The following is a 21,515-nucleotide window of genomic DNA, read 5'->3' as shown; positions in this document are numbered from 1 at the left end:
TCGATACCAAAAAAGAGACGTAGGCATCAATACCATCAAATTGAGCTTACCTATCTTTAAGGGTGAAAGTGACCCCGAGGCCTACTTAGCATGGGAATCAACTTGTGACAAAGTTTTCCAAGTTAATGATATCTCGGAAGAAAAGAAAAGTTGTTATGCCATAGCTCATTTTGAGGGTTATGCCAACACTTGGTGGTAGTACATCAAGCGTTTTGGTGATGAATTAGTTGATGGGCAGCCACCACCTTGGTTTCAGTTAAGGTACTTAATGAGGCAACGGTACCTTCCCGAGAGTTATCGCCATAAATTGCTTGCTAGATTGTACAACTTGCATCAAGGCAATAAAAGTGTGATGGCATATTATGATGAGTTTCAACAGCTCATGTTGAAGCTTGATCATCGTGGGAAAAAAATCAGTCATGACATCATCCGGTTCAAGTGTGAGTTGAACAAAGAGATCTCCACTCATTTGACACTTCACAAATTTGATACCGTTAAAGGTATTTTCCAAGCGGCTCTTGAGATTGAAAGGGATCTTAAAGAGAAGTCGTCGCTCAAGGCAAGGGGACAATCCATCTCGGGTTGGCCTAGAAGCAAGGACGTGGTTCAATCCTCTTCGGGTTGGACCAAAAACAAGGACCAACCCGCCACTACAAGGCTGCCCGAGCCCAAAGTAGTCCATAAAATTCCTCTAAAACAAGAAGTTCACAAATATCCAAACCCAAAAGAATTCCAATGTTTCAAGTGCTAAGGTTGGGGACATAAATCTAATGAATGTCCAAATCGACGCAACGTGATACTGTGGGAAGAGAGATTGTAGTACCTTGGTGAAGAGGTGGATCTTGAAAAAGAGGAGGATGAGGCCGAGCCTCAAGATGGAGAGAAAATTGGAAATAGGCCACTTGATGATGATGATGATGATGGTGAAGTTATTTACCCACAAGAAGGGGAGTGTGTTATTCCAAACTTTGCAGTTAAACGTGCTGTGATTAGTAAGGCAATAGACGGCCCTAGCCAAAGGGAAAATCTATTCCATACTAAATGCCTTGTAAAGGGGAATGTGTGCACTTTGGTGATTGATAGTGGTAGTTGTGCGAATGTCGTTAGTGTCGCTATGGTGAACTTTCTAAAATTGCCAACTACACTTCATACTAGCCCTTACAAGTTGCAATGGTTGAACGAATGCGGTGAATTGAAGGTCATGAGGCAATGTGTGATATGGTTTAAGGTAGGGAACTACCAAGACGAAGTGCTTTGTGATGTGATACCAATGCAAGCATGTCATTTGTTGTTAGGTATACCTTGGCAATATGATAGGTCTACCAAATATGATAGGAGGATCAACTGATATTCACTTGAGAAGGATGGTCGAAAGGTCACTCTTTATCCTCTTTTGCCATCACAAGTGAATGAATTACATCAAAAGATGAGGGAGTTGAAGGAGAAGGGAAAGAAACCCAAAAAAGGTGAAAAGAAGGGGAAAATGTGGGTGGGGCAGTAGGGATTTCCGGGACTTCCTCAACGTCAAATGGGCAAGAAAATATGGTGATGTTGGCTAGAAAGAAGGAGCTCTTCTTGGATTATAATGTGGACACGCCTATGCTTCTTTTGGCTCATTATTTTAAGACTAACCCCACTAATTCTTCTATTCTCCTTTGATTTCTTGTGTGTTGCAGGATTATGAAGATGTATTTCCCAAAGAACTTTCGTAAGGATTGCCCCCGCTTCGGGGAATTGAGCATCAAATTGACTTTGTATCAAGCTCACAATTGCCAAATAAGTCGGCTTACAGAAGCAACTCTACGGACACCAAAGAATTACAGCGTCAAGTTGAGGAACTCCTCAACAAAGGGTATATCAAGAAGAGCATGAGTTTGTGCGCAGTTTCGGTGCTACTGGTGCCTAAGAAAGATGGAGCATGGCATGTGTGTGTGGACTGCCGAGTCATCAATAAGATTACGGTAAAATATCGTCACCCTGTCCCTAGGTTAGATGATATGCTTGATGAATTAAATGGTTCGTGTTTATTTTCCAAGATAGATTTAAGGAGTGGCTATCACCAAATAAGAATGCAACCCGGTGATGAATGGAAAACCGCCTTCAATACTAAATTTGGTCTCTATGAATTGATGGTTATGCCATTCGGCCTAACAAATGCTCCAAGTACTTTCATGAGGCTAATAAATTATGTGATGAAGCCACTTATTGGAAAGTTTGTTGTTGTTTACTTTGATGATGTCTTGGTCTATAGTAAGTCAATTGATGAGCATGTGATGCATTTACAATGTGTTTGATGTCCTTAGAAAGGAAAGGTTGTATGCAAATCTGGAGAAGTGCTCTTTTGATGTTAATGAAGTTGTTTTCTTGGGTTTTGTTGTTAGTTCAAGAGGGGTCGAAGTGGATGAATCAAAGATAGATGCTATCAAAAATTGGCCAACCCCACAAACCATTAGCGAAGTAAGAAGCTTCCACGGGTTAGCTAGTTTTATAGAAGGTTTGTCAAAGGATTCAGCACCATAGCCGCTCCTTTGACCGCGGTCATTCGAAAAGACCAGCCCTTCAAGTGGGGTGAAGAGCAAGCTAAGGCTTTTGAAACCTTGAAAGCTATGCTTGTTTCCGCGCCTTTATTACAATTGCCCAACTTTGATAAGACATTCGAAGTTGAGTGCGATGCTAGTAAAGTGGTCATAGGGGCTGTTTTGATGCAAGATTTAAAACCCATTGCTTATTTTAGTGAAAAGCTCAAAGGAGCAACTCTAAACTACTCCACGTACGATCTAGAGTTGTATGCCTTGATTCGAGCTTTGGCCACTTCGCAGCACTATTTGTGGCCCAAGGAGTTCATGATTCGAACGGACCATGAATCCTTGAAGCATCTTCGGGCACAAGACAAGCTTAACAAGCGGCATGCAAAATGGATTGAGTTTCTTGAAACCTTCCCTGATGTTATTCAATACAAAAAGGGTAAGGACAACGTAGTAGCCGATGCTTTGTCTAGAAAACATGTTCTTGTGTCAACATTATCTTCAAAATTAATGGGTTTTTAGAGTTTGAAAGAATTGTATCCCGAGGACCCTCACTTTGCTCCAATCTTTAGGGAATGTGAAGAAATAGGTAGGGACAAGTGGGATTCGGCTAGGGGTTCAAATCCCTATGCCAAGTTTGATGGATACTTGTTTAAAGGTAGACGATTGTGTGTACCCTCCAGTTCTTGGAGAGAGTTATTTGTGAGGGAAGCACACAATAGCGGTCTAATGGGTCACTTTGGGATCGAAAAGACCCTTCGAATATTGGAGGAACAATTCTATTGGCCAAAAATGCACAAGGATGTGGCCAAGATTTGTGGCCAATGCATAGATTGCAAAGGAGCCAAATCGCGGCTCCTACCTCATGGGTTGTACACCTCGCTTCCCACTCCTTTACGCCCTTGGCTTGACATATCTATGGATTTCGTGTTAGGGTTGCCTAGGATAAGACGAGGTCAGGACAGTATCTTTGTTATGGTCGATCGATTTTCTAAGATGGCACACTTTATTCCATGCTTTAAATGTGATGATGCACCTAGTGTGGCCTCTTTGTTTGTTGATAATGTTGTCAAGTTGCATGGTGTTCCGAGGACCATTGTGAGTGATAGGGACTCTAAGTTCCTAAGTCACTTTTGGAAATCCATGTGGGGTAGGCTTGGAACCAAGTTGTTATTCTCTACATCTTGCCACCCACAAACTGATGGTCAAACAAAAGTAGTAAATAGGACTTTGGGTGCTATGCTACGTTCCATGGTAAAAGGAAAATTGACTTCTTGGGAGGAAGACCTACCATTGATTGAGTTTGCATATAACCGTGTCATACACTCAAGTACGGGAATGACTCCCTTTGAGTGCATATATGGCCTTAACCCCCCTACCCCTTTGGATTTAACTCCTTTGCCTAGTGATGTTATGATTAGCTTAGATGGAAGCAAGCGGGAAGATTCGATGAAGAAGTTACATGAGAAGGTGCGGCTTCGACTTGAGAATAAAAATCAAGACATTGCAAGGAGAGTCAACAAGGGGAGAAAGAAACTCATTCTTGAACCGGGAGATTGGGTGTGGTTTCACCTTAGAAAGGATAGGTTTCCGTCTCAAAGAAAGTCCAAATTGATGCCAAGAGGCGATGGTCCATTCCAAGTACTTGAACGGATCAATGATAATGCCTACAAGATTGACCTTCCCCCGGAATACCAAGTGCACAACACTTTCAACGTGTGTGATCTTTCTCTAGTGGATGCGGTTGAGGATGACCAAATGCTGAATTTGAGGTCAAATTCCTCTCAAGATGGAGAGGATGATACGGGTGTACAAAGCTGTCCAATACATTCTCGACCATTCACACGAAACCAAGCTCGGGAGTTACAAAAACTACAAGTCATGTTCATGCAAATGGCTGCATGTGAGTTGGTACTTGATCCGCCAAAGAGCTTCAACATTTTTAAGTGTGAAAATGAGCCTTGAAGTGTAATAAATTACACTCTAAGGGCACCCCATGACTGAAGGGTAGGAAGGTCATTTGTCCTTCATTTTATGTGTAATATAAATAGATGTTATTAGGGTTATTTTCAGCACTTAGTTCATTCTTCATATTTCACAGCAACAAGTCTTGTAACATTGAATATTTCTCTCTCTCTTATTCTTGAGAGTAGAACCTGAAATTTGTCCAACAAGTGTAGTTACACTTGTGTTGTTTCTTGGCTAGAAACTTGAGATCTTGAGGTTCATGAGTTCTTCTTGGTCTAAGTAAGAACTTGGTACTGAAATCTTTTGGTCTTAGGGTTCTTTCTTCAAGTTAGGGTTCATAGATTCTAAGATATCTTTGTGTCAAGTTACTATCTTTCATTTTGTACTCCTGAAACTTTGCAGTAACTTAGTGAAGCCGTGTGGGGCTGATTTTCGATTCACTATAGTTACTGTCATTTGTTGTTCTTGTTGTTAACATTGTACTCTTTGTAATCTATCATCTTGTGTTGTTGAACCATTGTTTAATGTTATTGTTATCTTCTTGTTCTCCTTGTGTAGCTACTGTTTTGGTGTTGGTATTCCTTCAAAATTTCGTGATTGTTGTTGTCTTCACATATTGGAGTTGTTATCTTCAAGCTCTCAGAATTGTAGTGTGTTTGGACTGATTTTGTGGCAGATTTGATACGTTCCAAGTTAGTAGTGTATCATGTTGTGAAGAAGATGACATAGGGGATGGGGTGGGGTGGGGTTGAAGACGCAGGGGGTGGGGTGGGATGTTGTGAAGAAGATGATATAGGGGGGTGGGGTGCTTTCGTTAAGAAAGAATTAAGAAATTATAATAATTAAAAATTATATTATTAAATAATTTAAATATAAATTTTCTAATTAATATTTTTGGGCCCCCTCAGTGCCACTTAACACATTTTAATTCGTACTTTAGTAAAAAAAAATTCTTCATGCGCCTGCAGCAAGTGCATTGCACGAGCAGTGCGTGCCATGTAGGCAATTGAAATAAAATGTGGAAATTTATGGGCCTGATAGAAATAAGTCTTAGTTTAGATTTAGATATGTAAGTGAATTTTGTCAACAACGCTGAGTGACTTTGGCCTATATTTTTTTTGGTTAGTGATCTAAAATAGAGCTAAAACATTATTTGGCCTTAAAACTATTTCCAATATATTGAGGTTCGAATAAAACTATAGTCGATACTAGAGTCTCTAACGCCATGAAGAGACTGTGTAAGCTGAAATCTACGCGTCAATTGTCCCACGCGCCGACCACCGTTTTGACCACGCGCCGACGTACACTCTCTTCTTCTTCATCTTCCTCATTCGACATTAAGAATGTTACAAAATCAAACTTCGAATCAGTTCTCAAGGACTTACGAGGTCTTCTACGGGACGCCGATTTCGTCGCCGTTGATTTGGAAATGACCGGAGTCACCAGTGCTCCTTGGAGAGAATCGTTCGAATTCGACCGGTATGATATTCGTTACCTCAAAGTTAAGGACTCCGCTGAGAAATTCGCCGTTGTTCAGTTCGGTGTTTGTCCGTTCCGGTGGGATTCTCATAAACAATCCTTTATCGCTCATCCGTAAGTCTTTACTCATCTTTCTCGTGTTTACTTAATTTGGATTTGATGCTTAGTTAATTGTTTAAATTGATGTCAAATGAGAGTTCAAATTACAGCGTATTTTATTAACTAGACACTCAAACTTGGCCTCAGCGCTGACACCTCAACTCACCTCCATTGTGTCAGTTGAATACTCCAACTTACAGAATGATTATCCAGACACCTCCGAAATTTATGTGCCATGTAAACATTAGGTGTCCACGAAGCGTAGTGAGGAGGAATTGTAGGCTTTAGTGAGGCATGAAGCACAAAGTGCAAATAAAGGTATAGGCTTTAGTGAAAAAAAAGGTGCAAATGGAGGAAAAAAATACGAACACTCAAACTCTAGTTCAGCTGGCAAGCAAGTACTCCAACTTTGGGAGGGCACAAAGCTCAAACTTACAAAATGATCATCTAGATACGTCCAGAATTTATGTGCCACGTTAGCATAGTGTCCACAAGATATAGTGAGGAGGAGTTATAAGCTTTAGTGAGGCTTGAAGCACAAAGCGCAAATAAAGGTGTAGGCTTTAGTAAAAAAAAGGTGCAAGAGAAAACAAATACAAACACTCAAACTCGACCTCAGTTGGCAAGCAAGTACTCCAACTTTGAGAGGGCACAAAGCTCCAACTTATTTGGGCAGTAACCTATTTGTTTGACTTAGAGATGTTGCATAATGCATTTCCTATATCAATTTTTTTTTAAGATGGTAAGATTTCTGCAATTTCAATATCAATTACGCTCTAGTTGGGGGCGTTCATTTCAATATGGGTGGAATAAATGTGTTTTTGAGGGGAACAAGCAGCATAGGTTGTCTTCAATTCTTCATCAGTTAATGTTTCCTTTTGAATTTTCAAATCTGATACTCTGATTACTCTTTGGCAGACATAATTTCTATATATTCCCACGACAAGAAATTCCTGGTAGCAACCAATGCTGTGAGTTCCTTTGTCAGACAACATCACTTGATTTCTTGGCAAAATACCAGTTTGATTTCAATCTGTGCATACGTGAAGGTAAGTTCCTAACACCTTGGTTCTTCTCTTGGACAACTTAATGACATTGTATCATGTTGCAATTGGCTGTTTTTATTAGCTGCTAGTTTCAACCTATATGAGTCCACATCGGCTTGTCCGAGTCAATATGTGGTGTGTCCAAACTCTGACTTAACTTGTCTACGAGCCTATGAGTCAAGTTTGGCGATCCTGAGATTTTGGTATATCAAATCAGATTAGGTCTTTTGCTATCTTTAGGGTTTTAATTTTCTCATCTTACCAAGATCCCCATTGAATGGAATTATAAAGATTTTTTTTTTTGTGGGCCAAAAGAACCACCATCATGGTGGTGGGTTAGGCCATCCCCAATCCTGCATATATTAGCAAAAGTTTGGTGTTACAAGAGGGGGATTTACCCCGACCTCTGTCAATTTAAGAATAAAAAGTTCATCCTTAAAAAAAATATGACCTATGTCTACAATAGACTTAATCCTAGTAAAACTGGTATAGAACCTCATAGCATAAGGCATGAGCTTGCAGCTGTTTAGAAGGTGGACAGCAATAAAACACCAAGTATAGATATTACAATCCACGAGCAAAAGTATAGTTATTCTTCTTGACTTTGATTCTTAAATTAGGAGTTCCATCATTGTCATTCTTCAATATAAGGTTTGACTTGTCTTGGCAGAGAGATAGCTTCAGTGAAGAATGCTTCTTGCTTCTCTTTAGCTCCTATGTTTGCTAATGCATCAGCCACACAGTTAGCTTCCATGTAATATTGGCTTAAAAAGAAAGGTTTAAACCATGAAATCATGAATACCAGCAAACCTGTGTCAACTTATTAAAATGCTACCATGAACTTGTATGTTTATCCAGAGGAACAAATATGGAATTCATCTATTCAAATAAAGTTCCCTTGATGTATCCGCTTCAAAGTCCATTCGTTTACTAGTTTTTGACACTTGGACTGCGAACCTAAGAGTTGTCAATCGAGATATCAGTTCACCCCCCCTGTATGCTGTTTGACTTACCTATGATGGGCAGGCTCCTTGAATTACATTGTTTTTTCTCTCATCTTTGGATACTTTCTGGTAAATCCTGCACTGGAAGCATATTCTATATTCTGAATTGGTTTTATCAAATAGAAAGTTTTGTATTTGAGTCTCTTAGTTACCACCATAAGTGATATGCCACAAATATCATCAGTTTCATTTCCAAGTAGGTGTTCTGATGTGCTGTCAAACTTGGTTGGATTTGGTTGGTGAGGCTTTACACTCTGTCGAGTTTGGACTTTGGAGCATTTAGGATTTTAAATTTTCAAACTTAGTCATTATTTAGATTTATATGAGAGTTATGTACACATTGAGTTTCAATTTTGCTAGCTCAATTATATCTTCGTATATTTCATTTTTGAGATTTTACACTTTTATGTAATCTCAGGAATCTCTTATTTATCCAGAAGCCAAGAAGAGGAGGCACTGGAGCGTATAAGTTCAATATACATGGATGAATCATCAGATTCCGTGTTTGGCTTGAGAGAAGACGCAGACTTCCCATTGGTTAGGATGGCAGATGTTCTATTTGCTGAGAGAATGAAGAACACAATAAGGGAATGGCGTGATAGTTTGTTAAGTAAGGGTAGCAGTAGCTCTGAAATTAAACAAACATCAACTGGTTCAAGTCAGAGATTTCAAATGGTTTTCTTCAAGACCCGTCCAGGCCTTGCCCTTAGTGGTTTTACTTCTCGCCAACTAAGGGTGATTAAAGCGGTAACGATCTCCATTTCATTCTTTTCTTTTTGTGCTATGATCAACTTATGATGTGGGACTGTGAAAACATCTTTTATTCAATGTTAGCTGGTGTTACTTTTTGTCTAAGAGTCTGTGTAAGAGGATGCATTCTTTTGTTTTTTTAAGCAGGAGGTAATCACTCCCGGATCCCTTATACCTTTTCTTTGTTCCTTGGCAATTCCCCAGAAATGAGAGAGGTGCTACAGTTCTATATATGGTATTGTTTTCTGATGATGATTGACTTGGTGAATTGAAATTGCAGGTCACTAAAAAGCATTTCAAAGATCTTGCCTATATCCGAGTCGCAGGTGAAGCAACATCTCCACGGCAATTGATTGTCTATACAGATTCCAATGATGACAGGGATCTACTGATGGTAAGGCATAATGGCTCAGATCGTAAAGAAAATTCTTGTTGAAACATACTATGGGCACAATGATTACATTTCTGACTGTTGCTGTGCTTTTCTAATTTTTTAGTACTATTAATAAGCTTCTCTGTTTATTTACTTTTGCTATTCATATCATTTTTTTTTCCCAATGTGAGATCTATTCTCTTCATTGACCATTTCTTATAATTTATCTTATATGGAATGAGTAAATAGTAATTAAGTGAAAACCTGTGAGCACATTAGCTTAAGTTCCATATCTAAGAGTTTCCAAACTTTGCATTACAATAAAATAAAATGATGAGAGAAAAAGAAAATGAGTGACTGCTCATCTTCTCAGTACCTTGATTGCATCTCATCAAAGCTATTCATGTCTTAATATCAAGTAGAAAGAGGTGAAGGACGGCCTTCGTAAAGAAGCAGAAATAAAGGTCAGATCTGCTGTTGGATTTCGGCATGTTATTGATCTTCTTTCATCAGAGCGGAAGTTGATTGTCGGTCACAATTGCTTTCTTGGTAAATATATCCTATTTGATTTATGGAAAGGCTACTTTATGTATTTCAAGTTTTGCTCAACACTTTATACAATGAATGCAGATATGGCGCATATATACAGTAAATTCATTGGCCCACTGCCTTCAACCGCTGAGGACTATGTATCTTCCTTTCAGAAGTTCTTTCCTTCCATAATTGACACCAAAATACTCTTGAATGCAAACGGTGTTTTTCGACAGAGATTGGATAAAAACAGCACCTCACTATCCAAAGCGTTTGTTTCCATCTGTCCTCAAATTGCTTTAGGTGTCAAAACATCTGGTTTGGCTGATAGACCGTGTGTAGAAGTGGAGGTTCAAGTAGATGAAAAAAGGTTTACCACCTATCCTACTCAACTCTTGGTACCGAATCAACGTGATGCTATTCTGTTAGTTTACTATGTGCTTACCATTTTCATTTGCCTGTCTGTTTCTAGCTTGACAATTGATTTTGATTTACATCTTTTACGTGTATGTATCTTTCTTTTTCTCCTGTTGGAATTCTGCATGCATTTGACAGTGCGACGTTATGTGTGTCTCATCTGTGTTTGCTTTGCCTCTTTGGTATGTTTGATTAGTTTGTGAAGAAAACCTTTCTCCTCTTTCAGTACTCCTATAGCTTAAATCTATTGCTCTATATCTCAATTTGTAAGATTAAAACGAAAATGTGAATAATCCTTGTCACTAAGCTTAGTTGATTTGCAGATCCTCGAACTGGAACTCAGGAGCCAAGCATGAAGCTGGCTATGATGCATTCATGACTGGATGCATTTTTGCACAGGCGTGCAATCATCTAGGCATTGATTTCACCCTCCATGTGCTTGCTGGAGATTTAGCCAAGGAGTCAAAGCTTCAGAATTATATCAATCGCCTTTACCTTAGCTGGATTAGTGGAGACGTTATTGATCTAAGTACTGGGATATGTACGACAGACTCCTCAGCTTCTAGTAACCTCAAAAGCCGGTACCAGGAGCTTTCATTTCCTAGCATCGTTCTGCTGTGGGGATTCCCAGCTAAACTAAAAGCGAGGGAGATAAGAGCTTGTATAGCACAAGCCTTTGGCCCAAATTCTGTTTCCACCGTCTTCCATTTGGATGAAAGTGCCGTCTTTATTCAGTTTAGCAAGCCAGAACTGGTTTCTAAGTTTATGGAAATAAAGGAAACCCTAAGTAGGAACAATGATCCTATTTCAGTGTTGCATCCTCTTTCAAATATTCTAAATGGTGAATACACTCACGCAGCTACCTACGATGTATATCGACAAATATGCAGTTCATCCATCTCAAAGATATTATTCGCAGATCAGGCTGAAGCTGTTATTATCAAACACAAAACAGTCTTGTCCAGGGGAAAGCAGGGAAACCAAGTATTTGACAAAGAAAACGAAGTTAGTGCACTTGACGAGAAAGTAGATGATCCGATGAGTCCACCATATGGCTACTCTGAAACAGAAAAATCAGCGGAGTCTTTTTATCTCGATGAAATCTTGGCGAGTAAATAGGAGTAGTTATTCCTAATTTATGTAGTCGAATTTCATGTACATCTAGTTCATTTTTCTCCAGATATACGAGATTTGTTTATCTGATACCCTACAACTTTCATCCTGTTGTATTTTTGCCGATATTGAAACATGTACGGTGAAGTAGTGTAACTCAGATTTATGATAAAGATCAATTAATCATTCTAATGCTGATACCTAATTTTGTTAATTTTGAACTTCTATTCCAACTTCAATTTCAAATTATTCCACTTTTTTTCACTAATGAATAATGTTCAGACCTTGGATGCTTGTGTTGTGTACCAGAGTGTCACAGCAAGTCATTATCTTTAACACTAGAAATAGATCAATGTGACATCAGTTTTGGCTTTGAAGGTTCATTATCAACAACACTAATTCCATGTATATATATTACAACAGGTTGCTTCCCTGCAGTGCCATATGCAGTAATAAATATACACATGAAAGTAACTTGCATTGTTTTTGCCTTCATTTAACAGATTCTCTACATCCAAAGAACCTTCCAAATATTAGCCTAACAGAGAATTCAAATCTTTTGCCCCTCTTATGCTCTTACCAGTCTTCTCATCTTCTCTATAAATTGACTGTTTGTAACTCATCATCTTCATGCCCCTCACTACTCTCTAGCTATTGTTACTAAGTGTTCCTTCTTTTTTTTCATTTATGTTCTTCTCAATCTCCTCTCTTAGCCTAAGAGCTTGTCGATATGAGTTGAGCTTAAAGAAAAAGCGAGAATTCACATAGCCGATCACTCCTCATTTGAGACTGAGGTGTAGGTTGTTGTTGTTGTTGTTAAGTTACATACATTGACAGCGTAAATATTGTTCATGTTGTCGGTATAGTTTAACCCATGACATCGTGTTAGTTAACATTTTTGTTTTTCTTTGGTTGAGGATTTGAAGTAAGAAATCCTGTTGACAGAAGAGAGAGAGTACAATCTGTCATCAGCAAAATGATTTTGCTGTTTGTTGGAATGTGCTCTCTCTGCTTCTGCCAATTGAAACTACTATCCTTTTTTTGGATCCTCAACAAAGATCACATAGTTTCTTATTCATAATCAATATAATATGATGTTTTAAGTGTGAGAATTGGCAGGTATCAATTAACCCTGGGGGTCTATCGGAGACAACTCTGTCTCCTAAGAGGTAGAGGTAAGTCTACGTACATTATATTGAAAACAATATTAAGACGAATAAGTTTTTTGTGATCGGAACCCACAATGAAACAGGTGGTTGGCTCAGTGGCGAGGAAGGCACCCTGAAGTTTCACTATCCAGCAGCAGGCGGGATTGACCCCTAGTGGGCTTGAGGATTTTCTAAAGTCTCTATTTAAAGGAACTCACAACGTTAAAATCCTAGATTCGTACGTCAATATTATTGTTATTGTAATGAGTGTTTGAGGTACTTTAGTGAGTGTTTGACTGGTATACATTAATATAATTTTGCTCTACATTCGGTATAATTTCTCGATAAATGATGTTCAACTGATCAGCCATTACTATGTATTGCTTCGCACGTAGTTCGCTCTACGTGCGACCTCACGTTTATTGTGTTGTTAACATTCATTTCATAGGATATTATGTTGGATAAAAGATTTAGTATATATTTTCTCGACACTAATAAAAAATGTGCTACAGTGGATAGCACTAGTACTCCTCTCTTAATCAGAAGTCTCGATTTCGAGTCCTAAATATAAAAAAAATGTCTTTGATACAGATTGTTACACAAAAACGAACCCTGCTCAATGGGAATCTAATTTAGTCGAATTCAAATGTAAATACCGTATACTGTCCAATTAATAACGTAACCTAATTTTCTTGGAGTATGAAGTTGGTGTGGACATTCAAATACGGAAAAATTACAGAAAGTAGCATACTTAAGACTATAATTACAATAAATAGCAACACTTTTGTAAAATTACAGTTTATAACAAGAGTAACATTATTTTACTCATTAACTAGGTAATTGTATGTTTCAATCTTACTCCTTTACATTTTTCTATTTTCACTCCATTATTTCACCTCCCCCAAATATAGTCATATCTTTTACCCTTTTTTTTTTCATCTTATTTTTTTTATCATTTTTTTTATTTTATTTTATTTTATTTTTTTATTTTCACTTTATTTTCTCTCTTCTATTTCTCTTCTTTTTTTTCCATTTTTCATTTTTTTTTCTTTTTCATATTTGAAGATAATTATCTCCATGATCTTCAAGATTTCAAAATAAAACTTGTCTTTCACTCTCTTATATCTATACCTTTTTTTCTTGTTAGTTTTTTTTCATCTTATTTTTATCATTTTATTTTTTTATTTTGATTTCTTTTTCTTTTTTTTATTTTTTCTTTCCACTTTATTTTCTCCCTTCTATATCTTTTTTTTTCCTTTTTCGTTTTATTTTTTTTTCCTTTCTCATATCTTTTTTTTCTTTTTCTATTTTCGTTTTCTTCTTTTTTCTATTTAATTTTTTCTCTTATTTTTACACTTCTATTTCTCTTTCTTTCTTCCTTTTTTTTTCTTTTTCACTTCTCTTTTTTTCATTTTTTTCTTTCTATATTTTTTTTTTATTTTTTTACTCTTCTATCTCCAACTTTTATTTTTGAAAAGACAAATATGTATATCACATACGCATGTTCAAAAAACATACAAAATACATAGCTATACAGATCTGGATATGTATTTATAGTACAAAACATACATATGTATTTACAAAATACATATTATATTCATATTAAACAGTGACAAACATAACTATACTATATATTTTCATATGTATTTGCGAAATATAAAGGTGACTCGTATAAAATAAGAATATACATATGGATCAGGTATGTATTCCGTAAATACATATGCTGAGCTATATGTATTTTATACGGTGTTGAATTTGTCTTTGAACTGTACATACGATGTCATTTTAGAGGGTAACATATGTACTTATTTATTTTCTTTTACTATTTTAAGATAGATATATGTATTTTTTTATTACCTATATGCATATGTATATAATTGTCATTTTTGTTATAGAGATTTTGTGTCCTGTATGTTTATATATATACACGTGAGTCAGATATGTATTTCTGTAAATACATATGTATGTTTTTTTACCCTAAATACATATGCAGTTCTGTATATCTATTTATTTTGTATATTTTTTGAATATGTATATATATGATATAAATATTTGTCTTTTAAAAATAAAAGATAGAGATAGAAGAGTTAAAAAAAATAGAAAAAAACAAAAACGAAAAATAAAAATTCGAAAAAAAGAAGTGAAAAATGAAAAAATGAAAATACTAACAACAAAAAATAATTAGAGATATAAGAGAATGATATTTTAAAATTTTGAAAATCATGGAAATAATAATCTTCATATTTGAGTTTGATTTGGAAAAGGAATCTACTAATTTAAATAAGAGTAATTTATGAAAATTTAATTAGATGGGATAATTATTCCTTATTTAACTCAACTAATTTGAGTAAATCAAGGAAAGTAAATCTTCTTGTATATGTATGTATATTAGCAACAGTTTACTTAAATACAAAATACAATTTGCTATTTTTCGTAATTATGAAACAGTTGCTATAAAAGTTACAATTAAAGTTTTATAGTTGTTATTTTTGAAATTTTCCCTTCACAGTGGTTAGGTTATTACAGTGGCGAAGCCACAACCAACGAAGGGTGGTCAGATGAATACCCTTCGTCGAAAAAAAAATTTCAAGTATATAGGTTAAATATAGATATTTATGGTTATATACATGTTGTTGCACGTTTTTTACAAGCTAGAGAAGCATAATCTAGTGGTCAAGAGTGTGCATTTCTGCATCAACAACTCGGGTTCAAACTTTGTCAGGTACAGCAGTGCTTTATTTTCTTTATTTTTTAAACAGTTCTTTGCCCAAGAGAAAATATGTGTGCTTTAATTTTCAGGCGGTACCTTAGTTCGAACCTTCTACACACCCACAATCCCTAAATTCTGGGTACATATATATTTGACTATACATTAATACTCTCCACGCAAATGTTCTCTTACTTTCTGTTCATATTTGTTTTAAAAAATAAATTCAGCAGAGAATAATTGTCCCAAGGATTATTATATCAACTTAACATTATTGTGAATTTTGATCATGCCTAAGCATTCCCAGTTTCCAAGCTAGATGAATTGTACCTGCAAAAATTGTTGTGCGCTAAATGGAAGATGACACTTATAGAAGTTCCTAGAGGAGCTTAATTTTATACGAATATATCATATTCTACACAGTTACATTATATTTTTTTGGATACATTACTTAATTTTACACGAAGACATCACATTCTTTTGTAATTTATTCGTTTTTAAGTAGAATCAGAGATTTATGCAATTATTTAAAAAGGTTGCGATTTTAGATAGTTATCGAAAGTTTAGTTGTGGTTAGATGAAAATTTTCCTTATAGGGTCCAAGTCCACATAAATTGTCAATGGATCACTAGGACATTGAGCCCCAAATTACAAGTTCCAAATTGGAAAAATTAGTCAAATAGCTATAATTTGCATTATTAATCAAGATTTTGTCACGATGTTAAAAATTGATTATTATTTGGTCATTCTTGAATAAAATAAAATTAAAAAATTGCTTATTGTTTGGTCATTCTTCAATAAAATAAAAATAAAATTGGAAAAAAATACACGCTAAAACATAGAAAAATTTCTACACATGGGTTTGCATATTGTTTTGAAGAGATAAAATACAAGTATCCCTCCAACTATACATGAAGACTAAAGTTATTATGACACACTTGAATTTTATGTGGTCTGATTATTTTCCTAATTTTATTTTATTTTTTTTGAAATTTTGTGCTCTTTTTGTCGATGTGGTTATCAAGTAGTCGAATATTTTTATGCTCTTTTTGATTATTGATTTTAATATTTTAGTTAACAGATGTATCTTATTCAAAGGAAGAGAAACCCAACTAAAAATTGGACCAAAATTATTGTGTGCTAAATAGAAGATGTCACTTATAGAAGTTCTTAGATGAGCTTAATTTTACACAAATGCATCACATTCTCTTGAACAGATCACTTGATTTTATACGGACACATCACATTCTTCTGTGATGTATCTGAGCTTTTACGTAAAATCAGAAATTTAAGTAATTATTTAAAAATGTTGAAATTTTAAGTAGTTATGATTTGATTTATTTTTTTCCTTAGATGATGAATGGTCCAAGTCCACACAAATTGTCAATGGATCACTAGTTCCAAATTGGAAAAAATAGTCAAATAGCCTACACTTTGCATTATTAATCAAAAAATTTGTCACTATGTTAAAATTGATTATTATTTGGTCATTCTTCAATAAAATAAAAATAAAATTGGACAAAAATACGCGCTAAAACACAAAAAAAAAATTGCACATGAATTTGCATAATGTTCTGAAGAGATAATGTACAAGTACCCTTCTAACTATAACGTCGTTATGACACACCTGAACTATATCAGGGTTCGAGTATCCCCTAAATTAATTTTTTCTGTATTTTTGTGGGTTTTTTTTTGTCGATGTGGTTGTCAAGAAGCAGAATATTTCTGTACTCCTTTTGATTTTTTATTTTAAGATTTTAGTTAATAGTTACATCGGTAATCCACTAAGATTATATTAACTTATATTTTTATCCCTAATATATAGTAGTGACTGTAGAGTGCTTGCAATTTGTGTTAGAATTTATGTATGAAGATAGTATGGAACAATGAAGATATACAAGAAAAAACAAAAGAATTAGAGGAGTATTTTCTTATTGGTTCAATCGAAAATCGAATTTCTAAGGACCATCGATTAATCCAACAACAATAATAATAATAATAAATATCTTATTAGTTTGATTATGGATTAACGTATTTACAATCCAAAAGAAGGATGCGTATTAGGAGTAATGATCAAGTGGGCCGGGTCCTTTTGTATAAAAAGAAGAACTGTCGATGGATCACTAGGACATTATATTGAGCCCAAACTGTAATTTGGGCCACTGAGTTCCAAATTGGAAAGAATAGTCAAATAGCTAAACTTTACATTATTAATCAACAATTTGTCAAGATGTTAAAATTGATTATTATTTGGTCACTCTTCAATAAAATGGTAAAAACAAAATTGGACAAAAATATAGGCTAAAATACATGAAAATTTCTACACGTGAATTTGCATATTCTTTGAACTGTGATTATTCGAAATCCAAGATGTGGAGTTTGAGAAATGATTACTGATCAGAGTTTAATGATCCTTATTTATCTGCTAATGATCCAATTTTATTTTTACAGTAGCCTTGCCAACATGTTTTATTTTCTTAAATTGTCTCATTATTACTCCTCCCATTTAATTTCACTGGTAAAAATAGATTATTCTTTCTTATTTGTTCATTTTAGCAAAAAGTTAATCAAAAATTAAATAGATTATCCTTACGTATCCAATGAAATGCCAAAGATCTCTTTCTAGGCATACTCGAAAACGCGCTATATTGAAGTAACTGTCTTGTGAATTTTCTGCTAATTATAGCTAGCTAGCAGTTCTTATTCTTGTGTCCAGTTTTACATTATTGTTTGAAATGATGAGTTCAAAGTTACGTCATTTATTTGTTTATTTATTTATAGCAAGCATTTGTGAATGAAAGTAGCGAAATGCAAAAGACACAAATTAATGTCCAGAAAAGAAATTCACCAAAATACTAACATGGCAAAAGCCACATTTTCATTACAGACTTGCACTAAATACTAACATTTCATTAAAAACTTAAACGTCACCAAAATACTAACATGCATGGCAAAAGCCACAATTTCATTACAGACTTGCCCTAAATACTAACATTTCATTAAAAACTTTGGAGAGATCAAACTTTCTGTATAAACGAATCCATGCCCGATGTGAATCCAACAATTCATATGGTCCTTTGGATGTCCTAAATTAAAGCAACAATATGCAGCCTCTTGGTAGTAGAGTAGCACTTCACTATCCGCAAACATACATCTCATGGGCCTCTCGTATAGTAAATAGTTTAGTCCAAGATTCCTTGAGATCATAGTCTTTCATTATCCATAATTTAAAAGCGCCTGCCTCCGTATCTCGGAGGCAAGTACAATAAGCACAAAGCATTCCTTCTAATATTGAAACTCCATGCATGTATTACGTAGCCACCAATGCAAATATTGCAAATTTCCTCCGGCTCTCCGTACACCTCATAACTCATTTGATTTTTGATATATCAAATGAAATCATAAGATACTTAAGTAAATAATCATCCTTGCGGATCCAATGAATATTAGCAAAATGTCTAGTTTTGTTTGATATGGAACTTACAAAGATATCACACTGTTTAATCTTTTTGGTGTTTAATTTAATTGATGGTTTAATTTAATGGATGTATGCATGCATGGTTTGTCCTTTAAGACGTACCCTCAGCTTTGTTCATTATACTGAAATAGAAGGTGCATAAATGTTATTGGGGATAACTTCCTTTTAGCTGTTATTCTCAAAGAATAGAATAGATTTTTAGGGTTGAATATAATGGAGATCAATCTCTCATTGCTAGGATTAATTTTCTTTTAGGTAAAAATTAAAGTAATTCATCAACACGTTGCTCGAAACAGCATCTTATTTTAATAAGCAATTAAGCTGATATTATCATTCTTTGGTATATAGAATTATATCATGAATCGTACGTGATTATTTGAAACTTCCAAGTTGCATGCAGCCATTTCTGAAACTGTGCGTCCAATAATGATGCATGTTATTTCTTTTGAGCATATATACTCAAACTCCTCCGATATATATATATATATATATATATATATATATATCCTACTCTTGTTTTATTCTTAATTTCCATCATGCATGCATGTGTTAGTTACGTACGATTGTAAAACCGAAAACTTGGAATCAAAATATGCCCTCAAACTGAAAAAATATCAATCTATGTCATATAAAAAAAAAGTACTAGAATAGGCTTTGTGCACTTATTAAGTGCACAAAACCTTTATATTTTAACGGCAGGCGACTGAACGGCGTTAAAATCACATTCACAATCCATTTTTTTATGAATTGTGCACTTAATAAGTGCATAATTTTTATTTTTTTTTTATGGATTATGCACTTATAAGTGCACAATCCATTTTTTATGAATTGTGCACTTAATAAAATACACAATCTTTTTTTTTTTTATGGATTGTGCATTAGTGCACAATCTATTCACATATACTTCACGTGCCAATTTCTTTTCTTTTTTTTAAAGATTATGCATTTTTTTAATGTAAAATTAATTTATTTATAAATTATGCATTAAAAAGTGTACAAGATATTATTTTTTGATTGTGCACTTTTTTAGTGCACAACCATTTAAAGAAAGAGCTTTATTTCAGCACAAGCGATACCTAAGTAATTTTGAAAACTACATGATGTGCGGGTAGGCAAGGTTCTAAAATGGCATAGTTGTTGTGGAACCATCCATCAATAAAATGTTATCCGTCATCCTAAGCTTTCGCAAAGATAAGAGACTTTCTCAAAACTACTCTGGTGTGGTGCCATTGATTTTGTTCCATCCAATATCAAGTGTAAGCAAGCGTTTGCAATTGCTTTTTGATTTTTGAACTTATCCATAAAGGTTATTGCGATTCAATCAACTAAAAGAATGAAGTGGTTGCAATTTATATTCGGGGCGGCTCAAGAAAATATGTGGCTTAAGGCAAAAATTAAATGAAGGCCTTACGTTTTTAAGAAAAAATAATTATTTTTATAAAGTCTATTTTAAAATTATATAATCGTATTTAATAATTTTTTTTAAATTAATAATATAGTCAATGCATTAAAATGTTTTTACTATATCAAACTCCTAAATTTTTTTATATAATTTTTTTTGTATATAATATATTTCTTAAAATTTGTAATTTATTATTATTAAAAAAAAAAGAGGCCCCTCAAATTTTGAGACCTTAGACAGCCGCCTTTTCTCCGAAACGGTTGAGCCGTCCTTGTTAAATTATATTTGCCAGAATCGAATGTCACATTTGGCCAAAGAGGTAACAGACCATTGAAGTGATTGGAACTTAAGTTCAGTATCGTCCAACTTGAGATTGAAGAAATATTTACTAACCGGGAAAGATTTCTACCAATGTAATTATATGATAGATCGAGCCAGTGCAATTGCCACATCACATCTTGAATTTTGGTGATTAAATAACTTGTCTTAGAGGTTCCTTCTATCCTCATGATAGAAAGGTGTGATAAGCGATCAGATTGTGTAAACTAATATTATACCATGGTATATAGAATTTAAACTCTTTACATTAAAAAAAAAAAAAAAGGATTGTGCACTCATTAAGTGCACAATTTATAAAAAATGAACTTTTAGTTTTCCTTCTTCTTCTGATTTCTTTATTCATTATATACAAGCAATTTATAATCATATATTTAACGGTATTCCTAGAACTACTTGTCGGTCTGGTATTTTTAGACTTCATTCACAATATTATTTTTATTTATCAATATTGTTAAAAAATATTCAATGTAGATTGTCCCTAAATGATTATTTAGGGACAATCTAACCGTTACTTGTCATTGGATGGATAGTAATTTCGTGATGCAAAAACATATTCTTGCTTTTTTATATGATGAAGATCGTAAACATACTGGACAATTTATTGTTGATTCTATTGTTAAAATTGCCGGATATTATGGTATCGAAAATAAAATTTTATGTATTGCTTTTGATAATGCTTTTAACAACAAGACTGCTATAAAAAAAAATAAAAATCTACGCTATCTCCGCCCTTGCCTGAAATTTTTCATATTAAGTGTGCATGTCATATATATAATTTAATTGTAAAAGATGGTCTTGAATTTTTTGAGCTTTATATTGAAAAAATTCGTCTTGCCGTTGGTTTTATTCAAGGAAATAATCGTAAATTGAGAATTAGAGAATTTAAAGTTAAATGTCAAGAAAATGAACTTACACCAATTTTGATGCCTGAGGAAATTGATGCTAGATAGAATTCTACGTATGAATTTTTAAAAACTTGTTATAAATATAGAATTCCTATTACACTAGCTTTTAACCAACGTTGCGGTTCATTTGCTGATTATGTTGATTGCATGCTACATAATTCTGATTGGGTTGTAATTAATGATCTTGTTAAGTTTTTAGAAAGTTTTTATGTAGCTACGGTTGAATTTTTC

The 21,515-nt window shown here is 34.5% G+C and overlaps 1 protein-coding gene across 2 annotated transcripts; it reads left to right on the top strand.

The window, feature by feature from the left end:
- The first annotated feature begins 5,591 nt into the window (after positions 1-5,591).
- LOC107878815 (poly(A)-specific ribonuclease PARN) lies at positions 5,592-11,503 on the top strand. 2 transcript variants are annotated; one of them, XM_016725953.2, is made up of 7 exons: positions 5,592-6,086; positions 6,990-7,120; positions 8,540-8,868; positions 9,152-9,265; positions 9,667-9,793; positions 9,875-10,145; positions 10,516-11,503. In XM_016725953.2, the coding sequence occupies exons 1-7, from the start codon at positions 5,719-5,721 to the stop codon at positions 11,309-11,311; spliced, it is 2,136 nt and encodes a 711-aa protein (XP_016581439.1). In that variant the 5' UTR covers positions 5,592-5,718; the 3' UTR covers positions 11,312-11,503. The 2 variants fall into 2 exon arrangements, with proteins under 2 accessions (XP_016581439.1, XP_047249336.1); XM_047393380.1 differs by lacking the exon at positions 5,592-6,086 and having other exon boundaries at positions 8,559-8,868.
- The last annotated feature ends 10,012 nt before the right edge of the window (positions 11,504-21,515 follow it).

The sequence above is a fragment of the Capsicum annuum genome, chromosome 7 (assembly GCF_002878395.1).
Source record: "Capsicum annuum cultivar UCD-10X-F1 chromosome 7, UCD10Xv1.1, whole genome shotgun sequence".
Taxonomy (NCBI): Eukaryota; Viridiplantae; Streptophyta; class Magnoliopsida; order Solanales; family Solanaceae; genus Capsicum; species Capsicum annuum.
This window is presented reverse-complemented; position numbering and strand designations above follow the sequence as displayed.